This window comes from Rhamphochromis sp. 'chilingali' (genome assembly GCF_963969265.1).
Source record: "Rhamphochromis sp. 'chilingali' genome assembly, chromosome: 9".
Classification (NCBI taxonomy): Eukaryota; Metazoa; Chordata; class Actinopteri; order Cichliformes; family Cichlidae; genus Rhamphochromis; species Rhamphochromis sp. 'chilingali'.
Window position 1 is genome coordinate 3,981,690 of NC_137936.1, and position 21,505 is coordinate 4,003,194.

The following is a 21,505-nucleotide window of genomic DNA, read 5'->3' on the forward strand; positions in this document are numbered from 1 at the left end:
GGTTGTTACATTAAAAAAAGTCTACCTTGTAATTTGAACACAAAATTTTCATGTTTCTATCTTGAACGTAATTAAATCATGTAGGATCTGTACGAAATTCAACAACTTAATTTGTTCTTGTTGAGATGACCTGATACAATCTAGTAAGAGTGGTTAGTTGCTGGACTCATGAACATTAACAAGATCACATGAGATTTCAAACTGCAGGAAAATCACTAGAACGTCTTGATGCATTCTCAGTCATCCAGGAAAGTAAATCTCCAAAAGTTGATTCTGTTCATCTGGACGTAGCATTCTGTGGGATGAGTGACGAAATGTTTCTCTCACAAAACGCTACGTCCAGATGAACAGAATCAACTTTTGGAGAAAATCACTAGAGTTACAAGAGGCAGACAACTACACACACACACACAGAACGTGTATGCTATTGCTTTTTATTGTGTTTTAACATGTCAAGGACAAAAACGTACAGAAAATTCTGCATCAAGCCTTGAAATCATAGCTTTCCTACTTATGTCCAGCCTGGATTGGTGACATGGTGGTTAGCGCTGTTGCCTCACAGTAATAAGGTCCTGGGTTCAAATCCACAATATGGCTAGTTTGCACTGATTTCTCTCTGGGTATTCTGGTGTCCTCCCACAGTTAAAAGTCATGCAGTTACAAGAGTTAGCTTAGGTTGATTGGTGATTCTAAATTCACCATAAATGTTAATGCGAACGGTTGTTTGTCTCTATGTGATTGACTGGTGAGCTGTCCAGTGTGTACCATGCCTCGTAACCTAGCCCCCCTGCAACCAGGATAATGATAGGAGGATGTTAGTTGTTGTAGACCCATTCAACTTTCATGTTAACCAGACTCTAGACCAGGGGTGTCAAACTCAAATACACAGTGGGCCAAAATTCAAAACTGGAACAAAGTCGCGGGCTAACATTAATATTTATTGAAATATATTTATTCCTCCAGATATAAGAATGAATCTTTTCTTATGAACTCAAACACATTTTGCTGAAAAACTGAATATGGATCAACCAAAGCTTAATACTAAACAATATATATATATTAGCTGTATAATACCAGTAGGCCAGCTCTAATAGGAATTTGGTATGGCTTCGCGGGCCAAATGTAATTAGGCTGCGGGCCAAATTTGGCCCACGCGCCAGAGTTTGACACCTATGCTCTAGACTTTGTTGAACATTATGTAATATGAAGTCAACATGTAGTATTTAAGAGATCAAGTAGTATTGTGGTAAAGGTTATTGAATAGTGTTGAAATAAAATGACAAAATTGTGAAGGATTAAAATATTCCAAGAGCTCAACTTACTTCATCTAAACATGTTTCAATCACGTTTCATGAACACAAAATGCACAGGTTTATTGACTATGAATAAGTTGAGTTGATTTAACTCAGTTGTTTAAGTTTCTGCCAAAGCAAAACGTTTGTGTGCAACCAATGTCCACTATTGAATCAAGTAAATCCAACATGGCCTTTTTTTCAGTGCAGTACTATAACTGAAGCTAGTACTAATCCTTCTATAACAACCACTGCATTCACAGTTACTTCTACTGAGGCAGCCGCTATTGCTCTTTCTATTACTTTTCTAACGTCAGCCACTGCTGCTGGTGCATTACAACAGCATCTGTTTGTTACTACTTTATCTGCTCTTGCTGACATACTGCAGTATGTCCTGAAAGTCATATAAAAGAATTATAAGTAAAGATATCTAACAGCCCAGGACAAGTACATGCAAGTCCATGAAGGAGAACGAAAACACAAAGCTTACTGTGAGTACTTGCAAAATACTTGATTAAAACCAAATGGGAAAGAGAAACAAAACAAAAATATGCAAACAAAAAACTGTAGTGTAGTAACATTAAAGGTAATTTAACAGTAATAATGATATTGAACGTGTAGGCTGAGCGTTAACCTTTCAGCTGACACCAGGTTACACATGTCAGAATTGACATTTGAACAAGAAGGTGGACTGCTAAGTTGTCAGCTAATGTTAGCCAGCTGTCTTTGGTGTAATGAACAGCTAACTTAGCTAAGTGCTAAGTAACAGCTAAAGAATACTGGAATTTCACTCACTTTAACTGAAGAACACACGTCTTGAAGCGTAGCTCATAGCATTTGTTAGCCATTCAAACCTGCTGTTTCCAAACGTTCAAAACAGTTCACTGCATGAAACATTGTGATTATTATCTTTTGAGAAAATTTAATGTGATTTGGCTTCTTGTTGTTGGATGGAGATGCATATTATTATTGGAAGAGATCCATGTTAATATTATAAATGTTTTTTGCTGTAATTCTGCGTTTTTCACTGCTGAGAAAAGTTTCGTTTGCTGACATTAGATCTTCTACTCTTAACATTTTACAAAGCGTGCAGATCCCCTGTTTTAACAGTCATAAGAGCATCTTCATTTACAAACACGATTGAAGCCAACACCAGCTGTGGCTTTAAAATGCAGCACGTGTGTGAATATGAGAGGGAAATGTTGGCACAACGAATGACTAATGTCATTTGTTTTAGTCGATGACCTAAAACTAAAACAAATGACATGATTAAACAAAAAGCTGTACAATGCTCTCTGCGCTTCAGTAGGGGGCGCGCGTGTTCTTCTTGTCTTCTCTGTGCTGCAGACATTTTCTGTTAAACAGTTTTCCGCCTAATGAAAATGTTTAGCCTGTAGGTGGTTACTCTACCTTCAGCTCGTTTTATTGTGTCTTCCTCACCCCTGGCCTTTGTCTCAGGTCCCGATGTCAGCGTGGATGTGGTGGATGTCACGAAGCAGACAGACAGCGAGATGAAGCTCAAAGAGTTTGTCGACTATTACTACAGCACAAACAGAAAGAAAGTATTAAACATCATCAACCTGGAGTTCTCTGACACGAGGTACTAGCTCTCTGCCTGAAGGCAATGTTTGAAAAATGAGATCTGGCTTCTAAAGATGCCGGCTGCATGGAAAACTCACAGTGCTAATTTCTTTTTCTGTTTGTCTGGGACAGGATGAACAGCATAGTGGAGAGTCCACAGATTGTGCGGCGGTTATCTTGGGTAGAAAACTACTGGCCCGATGACGCTCTGCTCGGGAAGCCAAAAGTCACCAAATACTGTCTAATCTGTGTTAAAGACAGCTACACAGACTTCCACATCGAGTGCGGTGGCGCCTCTGTCTGGTACCACGTTCTCAAGGTTAGAGAAGTGTGTCGGGATGATGGGAAGTCAAAATATATTCGGCACTGATTCTGAGGCTTTGACAGGAAACACGGAATTTATTTCACTCCTTTGCTCATATGATGGCGATGACGCTGGAAATTGTGATTATGTTTGCAGGGAGAAAAGATCTTCTTCCTCATTAAGCCCACCTCGGCCAACCTGTCTCTGTACGAGCGCTGGAGGTCGTCGTCCAATCACAGCGAAATGTTCTTTGCTGACCAGGTGGACAAGTGTTACAAATGCACATTGAAGCAAGGCCAGTCCCTGTTCATCCCATCAGGTCAGAGCTGGTCTCCTCTCATGAGTCTAGCTGAACATGTTTCGCTCTTTTCCTGTTCTCATGAATGAATGGGACAGACAGAAGCCTCGTTGACTCAATCACAAGCAGGAATCACACTTCCCGTGTCCGTGAGTCCACTTTGGTCTCAGTGATGTAAATTTTATCATCAGACGGTCAGCACGAAGGCCAATGCGGACATGCCTGCCAGTTTTTTTTCTTTCCCAAGGGTAGTTTGAGGTGTAGCTGAGCGTCAAGCAACCGACCTTCTGATCTGCTGACGACCTGCTCTTCTTCCTGAGCAGCAGCTAGAATAGAATAGAGTAGAATGCCTTTATTGTCACTATACAGATGTAAAATGAGATACAGAGCATCTCCTAATCAGTGCAAACATGTGGGAAAAGAAGCTAACTTAGCTAAGTGCTAAGTAACAGCTAATAAGATAGTCAGTATGAGCCCCTTTTTACTCATAGCTCAGCTGTTATCTTCAGCTGGTGCATCATGTATGACGTTGGCCTGATTTACACTTGTGCGGGGAATCTTTGTAGAGCCTGTATCTTCGGGGTTTTTTGTTTTTTCCCCAGAAGCAAATATAATTGTCCCTCAGGTTTTTCAGCTCTTTGTACACTCCCTCACATCTCTTCTCCCTCTAGGAATCTGCTGACAGTTGTGATTCTTGTATCGATGCTGTGATTATTGTTCTTTATACTGAAGCGATTATTGTTGTTCTCTCACTGATGAATTCAAAAAAAGTATTTGGAAATGCACAAGAGGAATCAGTGGTCCAGAACAGGCCGATCACAGTAGTTGCAGACTGTGTCAGCCCCGACGTGTAGTTACATTTCTCAGAAGGTGCACTTCACAAAGTAAACTGCAAGCTGCTTTGCAGTCCACTTTCAGCAGCTTCTCCTTTTCACATTGTTTAGGACTTGTTACTTGGTCTGATCTGATACTGAACTGCAGTGACCGATATTTTTTCCACGTAGCCTAAAATTGGACTCTCTTATTTTAGCCTTATCTTGTCTTAAAACCAGAGAGGACAGATCGCATGTGGCTAGTCATAAAACATGCATATACTGGTGCTGTCAGCGTTAATCTCGTTAAAATGACGTTAACGCCACAGACGCATTAACGCGGCAAATCTCTGTTAGCAAGTTAACGTGGCTCGCCCCGTGCGAGGGGCTGCACGGCATCAACGCATCAGCGCGTTTAGCTCGTTAACACGTTAGCGCCATGCAGCCCCTCCCACAGGGCGATCTGCGTTAACTCACTAACAGAGATTTGCCGCGTTGATGCGGTTATGGCATTAACGTCATTTTAGCGAGATTAGCGCTGACAGCACTAGTATACAGGTAATACTTCCTTAACAATAAAAATGCAAGAAATGTTGTTGTTTGCATTCAGAATGCTGCATTGATGTTATTCTTGTAAATACTGGATGATTATCTTGTCTCATCTGGTTCCTTCAGGTTGGATCAATGCAATACTGACACCTGTCGACTGTCTGGCGTTCTCTGGACACTTTGTCCACAACCTCAGTGTGGAGATGCAGATGAGGTTTGGGCACCTTCCTTTTCACACACATTCATTCTTTACGCTTGTTTTTAGTGCACTGGGTTATAACGTGATCCACTGTGCCTCCTGCAGACATTCCTGTGGTGATCTAGTGTGACCTTAAAGGCCTCGGTTGATATTATTCAGTAGTTTCCAATTCTTTCCTGCTCCAAATTCCACCAATTCTGTTTATGAATTCTCCCTCTTTGGAAGTACTTTGTGAATTCCATCCTTTGTTAGTAATCCGTGATGATGTTTAGCTGAAACCTTTTTTTTATCTTCCTCAGGGCATATGAAATTGAAAAACGGCTAAAGGTCAAAACTCTCACTCCTTTCCCCAACTTTGAGACGGCGTGCTGGTATGTGGGGCGACACCTCCTCGAACGATTCAAAGGTGAAGTCTCAAATCGCGTCGGTGTAGTTATAGACTCCGGCTTTGCGTGTGGTACTCTAATGTAAACACTCATCCTCGTTTCACTCGATATTTCTCCAGAGGAATGCGTGAATGCGGAGAAAACACAAACACTGTCAGAAATGCATCTTTTTTTCTGGGCTGCACATTCAGCATGTGGCTGCATGTCTGCAGCGCAGATGAGGAGCTGGATGCTCTAATATTATTTCAGTCATTAAATCGGTGAATCGCAGAGTTCACAGATGATTAGCTTCAAAAGGTTTGGCCCAGCTAGAATCACTTGCTCCATTACAAGCCTGTGTTTAAACTCCCTTCAGCTGGCGTGGCCCAACTGTTTATGTTTCCAGCATTTTCTGTGTATGTTCATGTGTTAAAACCAGATTGTGATTTTGTGTGGTGCACGCCACCTCCAAACTATAAAGCTCTGTCATTAATATGCCATTATTCTTTTGAAAAGCCACCTATTATGCTTTTCCTTATTTTCTGTCATATGTAGTATACGGTTCAGTCGTGGACACACATATTGAACGTGGCTTCAAATAATGAGTTCAGTGTATTTGCATGTAATCCTTCAGACGGCTCTCTCAGGCAGTGATTTTCTGCTCTCCTCAAAGATAGGAAATACACCCCAATATGGTAATCTCAGAAGCCCCACCCACTAGTTCTTTGTTTGTGAGGGGCAGCCAGTCACAGGAAAGTCGGTTTACAGAAACGGTGGCCTTAAAGGGAGAGGCTTGTTTCACACAGAGCTGCGCTAGGCTCAGCGTGAGATAAATAGGGATTGTGAGTCATGAAAAGCTGGTCTAGTAGAAGATAATATCCAGAGTAAATCAGCAAGATGATGGTGGCTTGCACCTTAAGAGCTTTAACATGCCGCTTGGCTGTGTTGGGGTTGATCTGCACGTCTGAATTAAGGTAACAGGACAGTGTTGTCTAAACACAAAGTCGCCCTGTTGATGGGAGTCCCTCTTCTGTACACTGAGGAGTGCAGTAGCTTTATCTTCTCTCAGCTGTTCTCCTGTTGATCAAAGGCTTATTTCAGTTAGATCCTGTAAATCTCGCCACCACTGGGAATTTACACTGTCCGTTGTGCCCTTTTTAACTGCAGTAGTCCCAGCTGCAAAGGCCACGATTCACTCAGTGATAAAATTTGCATTCTTTGCTCTGTAGGTTTACATAAAGCGAATAAGCAGCCAGCTCCATACCTGATACATGGTGCCAAAATCATCAATGGAGCCTTTAGAGCCTGGACTAAAAAGCAGGTATGGAGGCAACTAAATACAAAATAGAGTGTATCTAGTGTCATGTATCTGTCTATTTTCTTAGAAACTTTTTTTGTATTTGTTTTGTTTTTTGTAACAGGCTCTCCTGGAACATGAAGATGAGCTTCCAGAGAACATGAAGCCATCACAACTCATTAAGGATCTTGCCAAAGAGATCAGATTGTCAGAGGTATTTTTATTTCTAGGTGGTAATTTCATAGTTTTTTGGCTCCAGGAGAAATTAATGTTTCATATTATGACATATAGGAAACCATAGAGGTTTGTCTAGATGACGATGCCTTATTTTTGCTAATCAAAAAGCTTAATATTCATATTTGGTTTTTGCAAATTAACCCTTTCCACTTAGGCCTCTCCATAAACTCTCAAATGTCAGATTTGCAGAAAAATTAACATTTTATTGCCATCAAAGAAGGCTGATGTTCTGTAGATTATGAAGCCCTCGTCTTTCCGCTAATCTCAATGATAAAAAATACTTTACTAAATTTTTCTTTACTTTTAAAATTGGAACTTTCTTTTGGCAAAAAATTATTCTTTTGTTACATGTGGTAGCAACAAAAAGCAAACCAAATCTTAGCAGCTAACATTTAGCCAACAGCTAACATTTAGCTATCAGCTAAATGTTAGCTAACATTTAGCTGATAGCTAAATGTTAGCTAGCTTATCTAGCATTAAATACCATGTTAGTGCTATGAATAGCTGTTGTTCAGATAACTTGTTACTAAAAGATTAGCTTGCAACACACAGTGGCATTGTGTTTGCAACCAAATGGTGAATAGAAAGAATGTGTTTTTATGTTTTGTTTGTATCTCTTAGTTGAGCATACAGTTAGCCCAGTGGTTAAAGTAGGATTTGCCAGGTGGGGGTCCCTAGGTTCAGGTGTAGCAGAGACAACTACATCCTCCTATACATATATATAAGCTCATGTTACGTTTGCCATTACAGGTGCTTTGTAACTTCTTGACAGTATAAAGCTGGAATTCTGCAGTTTTTACTAAAGAACATGATACACTTAAATCAATGACATCTTCTACAAGCGAGTCCTCCTACTTAGCAGCCATATTAAAAAGCATCTGAACACTAATATTTGCATTTACCTTGAAGCATTATTTAAATTAGCTTTCATTTTAAAGGTCAGCAAGACACACAAACTTTATGCATCGAATATTCAGAGAGTTTGCTCACTCTTCACACAGATGGGATTTTAAAAGCTTCTCCTCTGGTATTCATAAAACTTTCGTTCTATCTAAAATTCTCTCATAAGTTTCAGTTTAGACTTGAGGGTCCTATCTTTCTCTTACAGTGTCTCAGATTTTAAACCCACCAGTGACCAAGGATATCACAGTCTGCCCTGCATCAATCCAACATAGTTCATCACTGAAAACCAGAGCACAGCACTGCAAACGACCTGCTCTTAATATCTAGTAAAATATTGAGGAACATGGAATTATTGTCATTTAAAAAACATGTTGGAATATGAAACATCCCTATGTCAGCAACACATCATCTATAGATCCAGTATCTGAATAATAAAACTTTGAAATGAATTAGAACATTACATATAGACTTTAAAGTTGATCAAATGACACTTCCTGAGCACCTGGACCGCCTGGGAATCCCAGGTGCTGTAAGCTTTGGGCAGCACAGTGCTTAGGACTGTTGCCTCACAGCAAGAAGGTTCTGAGTTCAATTCCACCATCAGGCCGGGGTCTTTCTGTGTTGAGTTTGCATTTTCTCCCTGTGTTTGCGTGGGTTCTCTCTCTCCTCCCACAGTCCAAAGACATGCAGTTAGTGGAGCTGGGTTAACTGGTCACTCTAAATTGCCCATAGGTGTGTCTGTGTCGATGTTTTAGCCCTGAGACAGGTAATTTTATGTAGAAAATAAAGTGCAGTACCAGGTGACTACATTCTGAAGTGTTGTAAATGATCACACCAGTGATAAAGTTAAATAATAAAAACAAAATCCTAATTTAGGTTTAATGAACTCACAGAAGGTTTAACGGCAGGTTACAAAGTCAAAAGTTGACCTTGATTTCTTTTACAGAACACAACAAAAGCCATTAAAAGCGAAGCTCCAATTAAGGTACCAGTTGAGGAACCGTTGTCCACCCAGTCCGAGCCTGAAGAAGCCGTGTCTCCAGCACATGTCCCCTCACCCAGCAGAGAGAAGTCCAGAAAGAAAAGCTCAAAACCCCCTAAACCCCCTAAACCACCCAAGCCTCCCAAACCTTCAAAGACGCCCAAGCCTCCGAAGGTGCCAAAGGTCAAGGAAGGAGGAAAGAAGAAAGCAAAGTCAGCAAAGGAGTCATCACCACCTCCTAAACCCTCCAGTTTTGCTGCGCTGGAGTCCCATGCAAAGGACATTTTGAGTAAAATGGACCAGCCAAAAAAGCCTAAGGTGAGCATTTAGTTATGTTAGCACTTTTTTATAGAAATGATGGTTTCTAGTTTCATTGTAGGTCAACCGTTCTGTATCTGATTATGCTATGAAATGTTCAGCTGCTGCCTGCAGGCAGCTGTAAAGTGTTAGCATATATAACTGGCTGCACAGCTTCCCCTGCTAGTATGCATTAACTGGTGCACATGCTAAACAGGCTTTTTTTTAATCAAAGAAGTGCGTCTATGTCTACATAAGGGTGGCCGTTGCTCGGTCATATACCAGGTCATCGTTTTTTAACTGCAGAGGTGTAACATAACATCTGTGAAAATGATTGTATGTATAAGCATTGAATTAAGATTTTATAGATTAGACATGTGATACACAGTTCAGTTAAACTCTTTCTGCAGTTCCACTTTCTGCCTTTGCAGGGCAGAACAGTTTCACCGATTGATCGTTCTGTTATGTTTCTCTGTAATTGCTTTCATTTTCCAGGCTGTTAAGAATGTCCTGAGCATGTCTGAGAAGGAAATGTCAAAGCAGAACAATGTGGAAAAGTTTGATATCAGAGAGCAGAATAAAAACAAGACTGAAGCGAAATGGAAGTACAAGGTAAGTTTACCGGAGCTGTTATTTTAAACTAATGGTGGTGAAGACTTTCGCCTTGGCCTGCAACAGCCAATGCATTTGAAATTCTTTAGGCAATAAGCTATGAAGGTTGCAAGTTGAGCAGCTGAATAGAAAAAATGCAGGACCATCCAACAATGATTTGAACACTTCACTTCAAAGCAATCAGCCAAAGTAATGATGCGGCCCAAGTCGCACATTTGAGGCCTGCACCTCATCAGGGCTTCTCCAGAAACGTCCGCCCTCCCAGAGTTTACCTAATGGAATTACGCCATGTCCATATCCAGTGCATTCCATCTAAGTATTTACATATGCCCCCATCTCCTTTTAAAGCGTGTTGTATCGTTATTGTAGAACAACAGGAGGAAGTTTTTAGCGGGGAGAAAAAGAAAGTGTAATTTTGGTGAACGGAAGACATTAGAGGGCTTTAGTTTCTTGGAAAATACAGTGCCAAACTGCTGTGGAATGTATTAAACCCCTCCAAGGACCTCCATCCCACTGCTCGTTCACATCAGGCCAAACATTTACAGATGGGGAAGAGACCCCGTTAGACCTTTACCAAGGTCACTGACAACCACATCTTCACTTGTGATCACTGTTCATTTGTGCAGAGGCTCGCAGCTTCTCTGTTAGGTCTATAAAGCTCGTCGGTGTCGCACGGCAGTGTGAAATTTCTGTTTCAGATTACAGCGCGTAGGAAACAAAAACAGCTGAGGAGTGAATATTTGAAAATGTGAAAATGGATGTTCTTGGGTTGCAGTTAATTACAGTGTGATCAGTGGGGACTTTCATGGCAGTCGTTCTGCATTCCTCTATGTGGATTTGGTTTAGTGAAAATTGGGTCAGAAAATTTGACCTGTTGGGTTTAACATCATGAGGTACTCACCCTTTTAACAGCAAGGTTTATTTTAAGAGTTGATGAAACAGTTAATGACAGCGTCTTTTCTTTTCTTTTTTTAAATTCTGATTGTTTAACAGGTTTCCTAAAGTACACAAGGACTGAGAATCTTTATGTGCCAAGTTTTAGATCATTTCTTCATTTATACGATTACTTTTTTAAGTTCCAGTTAGCTACATTTACATTGAAGTGTAAAAATGAAGGCATGAGACAGAGGCCACATTTCCTTTAAACTTCAGCTAGAATCAAAACAGTGAGCTAAGAGAGGCTCAGATGCTCTGTAGAACTGAGGGAACATAGTTATATGCAATTAATCTTTCCTTTGAAATAAAAGTACAGAGTCGGTTTAAATTGGCATGAAGTGTTCTCATTAATGCAGTGAACCAGAAATAGCGACACCAAGATATCTGTCATCCTCTCTGTTCTTTAACATAACGCTGATTACTTTTAGCTTCTCTGACATTATTTTCCTTGGAATGTTGCAGAATAGTAAACCCGATTCCCTGCTGAAAATGGAGGAGGAATCCAAATTTGACAGAACACTGCTGTCAAGCAATAAAGACAGATTCAGCTTTACTATGTCTCACAGGAAACTGCTGAGGTATGTATGGAATGGCTGCGATCGCCACGTAAATGTTCGACTTCAGGTCTTTGAAGAGACGAGCACGCCAGCTTTCTCATGTGGTGTATTTTGGTGATTGTAGAGCCATGTGGCTATCAGCAGCATATCCATTAGAGCTAATTCAAGGACTTCTCGCTGCGAGCGCCTGGCTGAGCCTTGTATCACTCCCTTATTGTCCTGCGGTTTCATTTTCAGCTCCAAGACCCTGAAACCTCAGACCAACTCAAGTGTTTTTGGATCATTACAAAACCTAAAAGAGGACAAAACCAAGCCAGTGATAGACGAGTATGAGTACGTCTCAGATGAAGGCGAGCTGAAGATTGACGAATTCCCCATCAGACGGAAAAAGAACACTGTTAAGAGAGATCTTTCCTGTGAGTATTTTGGGCTTATTTGGTTCGTGTTTCAGTTTGTTTAAATTATCAAGTTAGACTGGGCAATTTTCAGAGTATCGGCTTCAATGCGTATGTATCAAAAAGTGCCAAAGATTTACTCAGCGATATACTCTTGATCTGGTATTTCCTGTTCTAAATTAAAAACATGTTTAGGGGCGTGTTTTAGCTCTGTAAAATGATTTTTTAAGACAGATGCATTAAACAGTTTGGTTTATTTTTGTACATAAATAATGGTTAAACCATTCTGACATTTCAGTTTTTGCTTAACATCTGGAAAAAAAAAAGCTTTGTTTGAGAGATTAAGAACTGTGACAACATCAGCCTACACGGCACAAAGCATCACTGCTGTTTTGATTGCTGACCTAACTGTAAAATGACTACTTTTTTAATGACATAGTTATCAGATGATTGACTAAATTTTCAGTAAAATTACAAAAAAGAAAGAAAATCTCGGCAATTCAAGTCGAATTACTTGCATTTACATAATGTGTTGTTAAAGAAGAGCAAGCCCTGTTTTGTCACGAGTTAGTATATACAGCTCGTTTGTGACTGTAGCTGAAGGAAATTCAGCTAAAGACGAAGTATGAATAACAAAAGTGTCCACTTTAACTCTAAAAATCTCTAACTTGTGGTAGCACGAGTTACCACAGCGTTGTTGTTAGTAGGGATGGGTATTGTTTAGGTTTTATGTTTAGCTGTTTTCCACTTTTTCTTTGGTCATTTTAGCCTTTTTGGCCAGGGTGAAGGGAGCATCTGCCATCAAACAAGAAGACAGCTGCATGTAGCCATGATGATGTTTGCTAGTTCACATTAATGTAATAACGTGGTTAGCCTACTCAACGTAAATTACACACGAACAACGTTAAGCTACTCACGCAGAGAAGAACGGCTGCTGCTGCATCATCATCCTCATCATTTCTGCTACCTGGCAGGGCTAGGGGCCAGGACTCTGCTCTTCGGGTTTTTGGGGATGTTGCTAACTCCGGGTCCGATAACAGGCACCACACCCGCAGTAGATGTGCTCGGTGTGAGGTCTCGCAGCAAGCTATCAAATACGGCGCATTTCTCGGCTTTTAACAAAATGCTATGCGTCGCCAGGTGTTTCATCAGATTCGAGGTGTTACCTCCTTTGCACAGTATCAGCTTGTTGCAGGCTGCTGAGTTTGCATCTTTTGCTGTGAAGTACAGCCAGACTTTTGACCACTTTGCCTTGGTCATTTTTAATCTGCTCTAAAAGAACATACGTACCTGGCCCCGCCTACTATGCTTGCAAAGGTAAAATGATTGGCTAGAATCCAAAGTGTATGACATCTCAGGGAAAAAAAAGCATCGAAATAAAGCACCGAAATGTGCGCTGCTTTTCGGTCTGGTTACTACCGTTTATGTCAGAACCGGTGCCATAATGGCACCGGATACCGGTACCCATCCCTAGTTGTTAGTCTTATTGGAAGACTAGTCTTAAAATGTTACTAATTCCGATGTTATGGTGCTGATTGTTACATTTGTTTTTCCCTAGTTTTATCAGACATCAGAGAACCTATTCAGCCAGCCAAAAAAACAAAGTTTCAACCCTCGGTGACTAAGGTATGTACGACATCACCTGTATCTGCTATTCCCAAACGTTGGAACACTGAGGCCCAGCTTGAAAATCGTCAGCCTCCCACCGTTAATGAGAAAAATAATCAATACAAAATTAGTGCTTACATTTTTGTTTAGGTTGATTCTCATAAACAGTTGTCCTTTTGCAAACTGCAGTAAGATGTAAGCTCCAGTTCTGCGCCTTTGTTTTATTATATTTGATGACATTTTACACTAAGCTTTAACATATGAACATCAGTATTTATGAGACATTCAAACAGAATGACAAAATGTAAAAATTTATATTTTATACTTATTTATTATTTGTAAAATAACTTTCACTGCCCACCTACAGTAAGTTCTATGTGCTGATGAAGCATACTAATAATTCCAAAAAATAATACACACGACCTGTGTGGTGGAATCACTTTGGACAGACGCGCACACTCGATAAATGTAAAGTTTTTGCACTTAACAGAGAATTTAATGTTTTGGCGTTTTATCCATAAAACTTAAGCAGTTATGACGTTAATGTGATGCATAAACAGACTGTGAAAAAATTCTGCAGTGCTCCTTTAACTCAGAGGCGGAGACTTCCTGTGCTGTGGAGCCACACACACTGATGAGAGAAAGAGCTGTGGCATGAATGGAGGAAGAGGAAGAAAAAGCCTAGACCAAGTTTACTAATGAGAGGTCACTAGAACCCATATCACAGCCTTGATCTGCAGTTTCCCCGGATATTTCAAATTCTGTGTTGTTGTGATGCCATGCCACTCATTTAAATACATATTAAAATGAAAGATTATAAATAGATGTTAAAACTGAATTTTGTCTTTTTAATGAAAAAATTATATTTTTGAATTTAACATGTTTCAAAGAAGCTGGGACGAGAAAACAGAAGACTGAAAAAAGGACAAAGAACATTTTAGCTCTAATGTGATTAATTAGGAACATTTTTATTTAATCACACTGGATAGGTAAACATAATGACTCCATATTGTAGTGGTTCATACAACATGTGACACGACACCATCCACTGGGAGCATTTGGTATAAAAACCTGTTAAATGAAACGTGTGTATACTATTCCTGCTGTGACAGAGCCGTGCAAAGAAAGTAGCTTAAACATTTCTGGTAAAATAGAAGATATGAAGAGGTTCATCACGATGAGGAGGACATTTGATTTAAGGCTTCTTTTTGTGGTTCATGCAATTAATTATTGATTAAGAGAATATAAAATAATCTATGTAGCAAAGGGACAAGACTGAAAACCAGTGTTAGATTATCACTATCTGAAAGCCCTCAGCCAGCAAGGCTTTAAGAAGAAGTTTAAAGACCCCCACACAACGAAGGAATCAGATACTCTGCCTTCTTTTCTGCGTCTGAGCTCCAAAAGACTAAAGTAGAAAGTGTTGCTCATGCTGCCTTCTGATGGCATGAGAAGCATGAGTGCACCTGTGAAGGCACCAATAATACTAAATGATATGTTCAGGTTTAATAAAAACACATGCTGCCATTTAGGCAACAAAATATTCAGCCGAGGCCTTACATGTTTTAGCAAGACAGTATCAAACTGCTTACTGTACACACTCCAATAGAACAGAACCACAGAAGAAGAGCCCTGATGCTAAAGTGGCTGGGTGACAGTCCACATGTGTCCCCCACTAACTATTGGCATTTCATGAAATGATGTCAAAAGATAATTTAACACTAAAGCAGCTGGTGTCGTCCTAAATCTCTGTAGTGTTTTACAAAGAAAGTTGAAATTTTAAAAAAGCACGGCGGCATTAAAATAGAGCTGTTAGATAAACTGTCACTATTAACATTAAAATGTGGGTTTTTCATTCACAAATCTATTCTTCGAAACGAGGTTGTAGTTCCATACTGGATCAGCAGATGGAAAAAGTGGGCAAATATCCCAGGGGTCCAGTCCTGAGGGGCTGCAAGTGCCCTACATTTGCTTAGAGTGTCTTTGTGTGGGGTAAGGTTAGTAAATGAGAATGTAGTCGACAGCAGAAGAATCAAATATCAATATTGCCTGTTTTTGCATCGTTCTAAAAACATTTATGTTAAAGTGAATAACTAAAAAGGGGGCTGACGGGGGCAGACGGCTCATTTGTGCCCTGGGGCCTCCTACTGAGACTTTCTGGCGGCAGTCCTATGATAAACAGTGAGACTGCAGTAAAGAAGCCCTTACAAGAAAAGCGAACATGGATTTTCCTTTTTTTGCCAGAAAAGGAAAGAAACTTGAAGTCTCTCTCATATCTCTTTCCTGTACGTTCACTTCCTTCAACACCAGAGCACAGACTCCTCAGATGAAGAGACGCTGCACATAGACACGGAGGCCAAGCCTGAGGTCAAAAGTCGCAATTCCAAGGTGAAGAAAAAGAGCGGCAGCGCCGCAGGAATTCTGGACCTGTTGCAGGCCAGCAAGCAAGTGGGTGGCATCGACTACGGCACCAACAGGTAGACTAACCTAACCCCGATGTCAATTTTCTGCTGCATTCCCATCAACACCAACAGAACTTGGACTTCTAAACTCATTTGAGTTAGAGTACATGCGCAGCATTAATCTCTAAATGGCTCCCGCTGGACCCCCTTTTCCTTCAGTAAATGAATTTTAGCTCTTCTTAATGGACCGAGGCACTGACAAACAAATGGCCTACTCAGCGGCGACGTAATTGGATGAAAAAGCTGAATTTTACAGCTTCGCTCAGAGCTGAAAAATCAGCTAGCGGCTGGAGCAACAGTTTACACCGATTCTGTCAGCAGTTTGTGTTAAGTCAGTGTTTGTTTCATCCCGTGTTAATCTATCAAACGCTGCGTGGCTCCAGGCTCTTCCCTTTGCCTTTTGCTGTTTGCGAGCTCTTGATGGTCTATTTCCACCACACTGAAAGCTACAAATGAGCAATGAAAGAAAGAAAGAAAACATTGATGAAATATGTTAATTTCTCACATCGTTGGTGCTTTGAAGAGGGGCTGAAGCTTCATTATAGCGGTGTGTGATAGTCGCTTTGTTTCTTGTGGCAGCTCAGCAGGTGATAGCTTAATGGGTGTGTGGATTCATTTTGGGAGCGATGTCTTAAAGAGGATATTTGTTTTTGACAGTTTTCCTTCCTCTTTGTTCCACTGAGGCACAGTTTGTAATCTAGCTTACACCGAGATCTGGTTCAGAGCCTTCTTCAGTTCTTTCTTTCTTTCTTTGACCTCTGCCAGCGTGTTGACCACCATGTAATGGCTGTGTTGTTGTGTATTTCTTATTGACATACTTACAGTCAGCCACCTGCATCTCCCAGCACACAGGAGGCCATTCAGGGCATGCTGTCCATGGCCAACCTGTCGTCTTCAGAGAGCTTGCAGCAGCCGTGGAGCAACAGCCAGGCCAAAAACAACGGCCAGTCGAAGAACAACTCGCACAGCTCGCAGGCCGGCAAGAAGGCCGGCAGAGGAGGAGGCGGAAACAACAGCAAGCGGTCGACTAAACGTCTGCCAAAGAAACCCAGGAAGAGCAGCAGTATTGAGAGTCTAGATTATGACGACGACCAAGATCACATGGATGCGTGTTTCAAGGACTCGGATTACGGTAAGCGACAAATGCCAACTTGTTGTTGTTTCCTCATTTTCCTGTCATCGTGGGCAGGGTGGGGTGACGGCGGTAACGAGTGTCATTTTTCCATGATACTGGTGCTGGTCAAGTTCCAAAGCATTCCCTGTTTTGCCCTATTGTACCCAGGATGTGTTTTTTTCAGCTACAGTGTACTTTATGAATTTATAAGTCACACCTACCTATTGTCTGGGCAGAATCACAGGAAACCAAGAAAATGCTGAAAATGAGACAAAAACACGAACTGAAAAGATAGAGTGTGTTTCTGGATGGCTGTCTTTCTAAGCTTAGACCATCAGAGTGATGAAACTAGGTAAACATTTCATATGCTGGAGTCTTGGGATTGCATTAACCTCAAAAATGTCTCCAAAAAAACATGCATGTTTATGTGTGCTCCTCCCCCTACACACAGAGTGGAGCAGGAAGCCGTCACTCTAACAGAAAACACCTTTTAACCAAAATATTAAAACAGCTCATCCAAACAACCTCTCACTCAGCGCTACACCCGATTACACCCACCAGCTTTGAAGGGCGTAGGATGAATGACTTCGGAGAGCAGATGTAAAGAGATTTCTCTAATTAGAAGTGGGATAACTTTAATCATGGTAAAACATTCTTGTAATCAGGATCAGGAATGGGAATGTGTATCAGGATGTTGTCATTGCGTCTGTTAGCTTCAAAGAGATGGTTTGCAAAATGTAAACAAATACACGCTTTAAAAACGAGCTTCATGAAGGTTTGTACTGGAACTGTTCTGTTGTTCGCCTTCATATTAATGCACCAATAATTGTCTTTAAGCATTACATGAAAAGTAGCTCCACACAAGAGACTGAGAATTGCTTTGAACTGAATAACTGTTTGGCTAAGTGGAAAAACAGATATTCAGACATAATCAGACTTTAGTTTTGATACAAAGGATTTAGAATCAGAAGATCCTAAAAGTAACTAAAGGCACGGTGACTGTGTCCACAGACAGTAACCTGTGCAATTGTTTCAGTGAGAGAATCACATCCATGTTTACTGCAGAGCTCCCCGAGAGCCTGAAGATCACAGATATCAGCACTGATTTCTTCACATTATCCGACTCTTCTGATGACGCACGATGACATCGTCAAAGGCTTTGCATTCAGGAACATTTTTCTGAAATTGTTCAGCTATTTGAAGATGCATTTTTTTGAACTTTTTTACTATTAAGGAGCTCTGCCTCTACAAGGTGCTCTTTGTTGGACCCAATCTGACAATTTTAGGACGTGTCCGTGGCATCAAAACCAGTTGAACACTTTTAAGAGTGTAACCCTCAATCATTTTGAATCATATTTTGTAGGATTTGTTGGAAAAACTAAAAATGAAAAGACTCCCTCACTGAGATTTCTCACGTTTTGCTGTTTCTAAATGCATAAATCTAAAACACAGTAGTTGCAATGTCTTTATATTTTATCATTTATATTTATTTGGGTCTTAAAGGACCTTAAAACACATTTTTGTTACATTATTATTTTTATATATTTTTTAAATTGCAGTACTTTTAGTGGTTCACTATTATTTTATTGCGCTTTTTTGTTTCTTTTTGTTTTCTACATCAATAAAGTTGAATGTGCAGGAGGGCTGATTTATTCAAAAACTAAAAACAGTGCAGCTGATCGGAGCTCTGTGAGTTCAGTCTGGTGTCATTTTTCAAGCGCATGAATGAGAAAATAATGTATCTGCCATGTCTGATCCTCACTGCTGCTAACAGGTGCTTTAAAAACAAATTGGCCCCTTATGTATCTGCTTGTGGAGCTTAATTTCTCAATTTGGCCTGGAGCTTTTCATTACGTGTACGTGACACGGGCTTATGTTTACTTTTCGTGCGTCTCTTTGGGGTTTTTTTGCTCCAGTTTATCTTTTTTTCCTGCAAAATGCTTTCCCTGTGAAGCCCATCCAAACACAGCTGTTTGGAGCCTCCTAGCTTGTTAATAAGCGATTAACACGCGTTCCAAACGGTTATTTTACAAGCTTTTTGAACTTCTAATTGGTCCAATTAGTTGTTCTTAGCACGAACATTCTCGCTCTAAAATCCCGAAGCTTCTCCCGCAGACTGGCACTCTGCTCTGCTTTTATAAACAGGTCATTTTTTATCTTGATCATCCAATTATCAGATATTAAAAGGTCTAGATTGGAATGGCTGCACTGTGAACCGACAGTCAACAGCTGCTTTGCAGCTGCACCGCATGCTGCCACCTCCTCCGTTTTACAGAAAACTGAAGTAATTGCAGCTTTTCTTTGCAACTTCTCAGCAATGAGCTAACATGCATGACATGTGAGTAATCTGTTCCACGTTTCGATTTTAGTTTACCCCTCGCTGGAGTCCGAAGAGGATAATCCTGTGTTCAAATCGAGATCAAAGAAACGGAAAAGCAGCGACGACACTCCGTACAGCCCCACAGGTGAACACTGGCATTGTTTAAGAAGCATCTTGGCTTCAGAGTTTTATGAAAGAAATATGTTCTAAACCCCAATATGGATGTCCTGGCAGCCCGCGTAGGACCATCAGTTCCCCGACACGAGCGGCCAGCCAGAGATGGAGCCCGGGTGGCGTCCATAGAAACAGGCCTGGCTGCGGCTGCAGCAAAGCTTTCCCACCAGGTAAATTACTTACACTGTATTCTTACACAACTGTAGATATTTCTGATCATTTTGCTCAAACAAAAAATGATGTGTCAAAAGGAGGAACAACAAAAAACCAAGAAGAAGAAGAAAAGCACCAAAAAGAAGGCGCTAGTAATAGAGGAGCCCCCGAAAATCTCTCAGGACAGTAGCTCGCCGGAGCACAATCTGGACTCCCAGGACGGCAGCCTGACAGACCACGAGTTCAACACTGGAACGGTCAAGTCACCGGGAGGGCCGCAGCCCATGGCACCCGGGGTCTTCCTCAGCCAGAGACGGCCGTCCATGTCCTCTCCCAACAGCACCAACTCCACAAGCACCAACAGCAGCGGCATGGCGAAGGGTGACCGTGTGGGCTCAGCAGACGCCAAAGGTGAGCACGTGTACAGAGTGTGGAGTGTGCAGAAGAAAATACACAACGGATGGTCCCGTCATCCTCAGAGCAACTGTCACTGGTTGTTGGTCCTGCAGAAACAGACAGAACTTTGTGCCTCACAGTGATGACTTCTAAATATATTTCCCTTTAAACCATTGCAGTGTATGTTATGAGCGATTTAACGCCAATGTAACAGTGTGTTTCCGAGAGAGGAAAAAAGGAAAAGCATAATAGGTCCCCTTTAAGCACAGGCACGGCTATTTGTTCGTTAGAAAATTTCAAATGCTGCGTGTAACGTCTTTAAAGCTTTAGTAATCTGTGGGATTAAGATTTCACTTCCCGTGAATAAATTTGAATCACTCGCCTTCTTTACACAGAGATTCTTGTAGCAGCTTTTCAGTAATGGAGCAGTAATGAATGAATATCTAATGGCTTTTAAATTGAGCAGTTTTTCAGGGAAATGAATGTTTTCCATCTTGCCAAATGAAAGTTCTTTCCAGGATTTTTTTTTTTTTACAATTTCTAAAGCTTCATCCGGACTAGTAATCAATAATAATTAGCAAATAACAGTTTGGTTTGGCGGCCGCTGCTCTTTGAGCATGCAAAGTGCAACCTATTGTAATGAGAGACAGTTGTGTGAACTGTTGTGAACTGCCAATGATGGATACTTAGAGGGAGTGACTCCCTCCTCCAGGAAATGCGTCTCACTTAAAGGTTTTCTAGGGATCCTTTTAGGTAGCTTCTCGTTAATGCATTGCTTTTTAATTTACATTTGCATGTGGTTCTTCCCGCCAGTATTGAAATGACATTTAGACATGTTATTTAACAGAATTTTAAACGATCTGTCTTGTTCCCCTCTGCTGGCCACAACACAACATGCTATAATTTGGCATTAACTTTTAAAAGTGCCCATTTTGTCAGAATAGCAGGCGCACTGGCATTAACTAAAATTAGCCAGAAGAAAGATGCCAAAGCACAAACAGTCCCACTGCTGCAAATCCCACTTGTTGTTTACTGTAGTTATCCCCTCGTGGCCCATTCAGCCAAGTTTGGCTTGATTAGACAAACACTTAACGCAGCAGCGAGCTGCATGATCTGAGTTTGCATGCTGCCTAATGTTACTAGCAAAGTAGTAATATTACAAATGCAAATGCTTATATAGCACTTTTCTACCTGAGCACTCAGTAAAACTAGTCTCATTCATGCAGGCACTGTGTGCTACGCTTTGTGTCTAACAAGCGTCAGAGAACAGCTTGGGGTCAGTATGTTGTCAAGTATAGTTGGTATGTAGACTGCAGCACCCAGAGGTAAAGTCAACGATGACCTCTTTACCTCCTGAGCTACAGCCACTCCTGTGTGTTTAACGGTTATAATGTTTAATATAAACGTTGGCGCTGGCACGGCTGGCAGCCTTAACCCAATTTTCCTCGGGATGAATAAAGTATGATCAATCAATCAATAATACAAACATGACATTAGTGATTGACTCCATTACTAACCCACATGTGGTCTTTTGCTGCTGTAACCATCTGTTTCAAGGTTTGACATGGCGTGGGTTCAGAGATGCTCTTCTGCTTGCCTTTCCTGTAGTGAGGGGTTATTTGAGTTGCTGCTGCTGTCCTGTCCGCTCAGAGCAGTCTGGCC

At 41.0% G+C, this 21,505-nt stretch overlaps 1 protein-coding gene across 2 annotated transcripts in view; it reads left to right on the plus strand.

Annotated features, from left to right (window-relative positions):
* phf2 (PHD finger protein 2) overlaps positions 1-21,505 on the plus strand; it is a 41,513-nt gene that overhangs the window by 16,580 nt on the left and 3,428 nt on the right. Inside the window, exons 5-21 of one of the 2 annotated variants that reach the window (XM_080892036.1) lie at positions 2,751-2,892; positions 3,006-3,192; positions 3,334-3,496; positions 4,963-5,050; positions 5,335-5,441; positions 6,630-6,721; positions 6,822-6,911; positions 8,784-9,137; positions 9,612-9,728; positions 11,127-11,242; positions 11,459-11,637; positions 13,175-13,242; positions 15,535-15,701; positions 16,532-16,818; positions 19,170-19,265; positions 19,355-19,464; positions 19,546-19,858. In XM_080892036.1, coding sequence (XP_080748162.1) covers positions 2,751-2,892; positions 3,006-3,192; positions 3,334-3,496; positions 4,963-5,050; positions 5,335-5,441; positions 6,630-6,721; positions 6,822-6,911; positions 8,784-9,137; positions 9,612-9,728; positions 11,127-11,242; positions 11,459-11,637; positions 13,175-13,242; positions 15,535-15,701; positions 16,532-16,818; positions 19,170-19,265; positions 19,355-19,464; positions 19,546-19,858 — 2,676 coding nt within the window. Of the gene's footprint in view, positions 1-2,750; positions 2,893-3,005; positions 3,193-3,333; positions 3,497-4,962; positions 5,051-5,334; positions 5,442-6,629; positions 6,722-6,821; positions 6,912-8,783; positions 9,138-9,611; positions 9,729-11,126; positions 11,243-11,458; positions 11,638-13,174; positions 13,243-15,534; positions 15,702-16,510; positions 16,819-19,169; positions 19,266-19,354; positions 19,465-19,545; positions 19,859-21,505 lie in introns of both variants that reach the window. The other variant, XM_080892035.1, reaches the window with a different exon arrangement.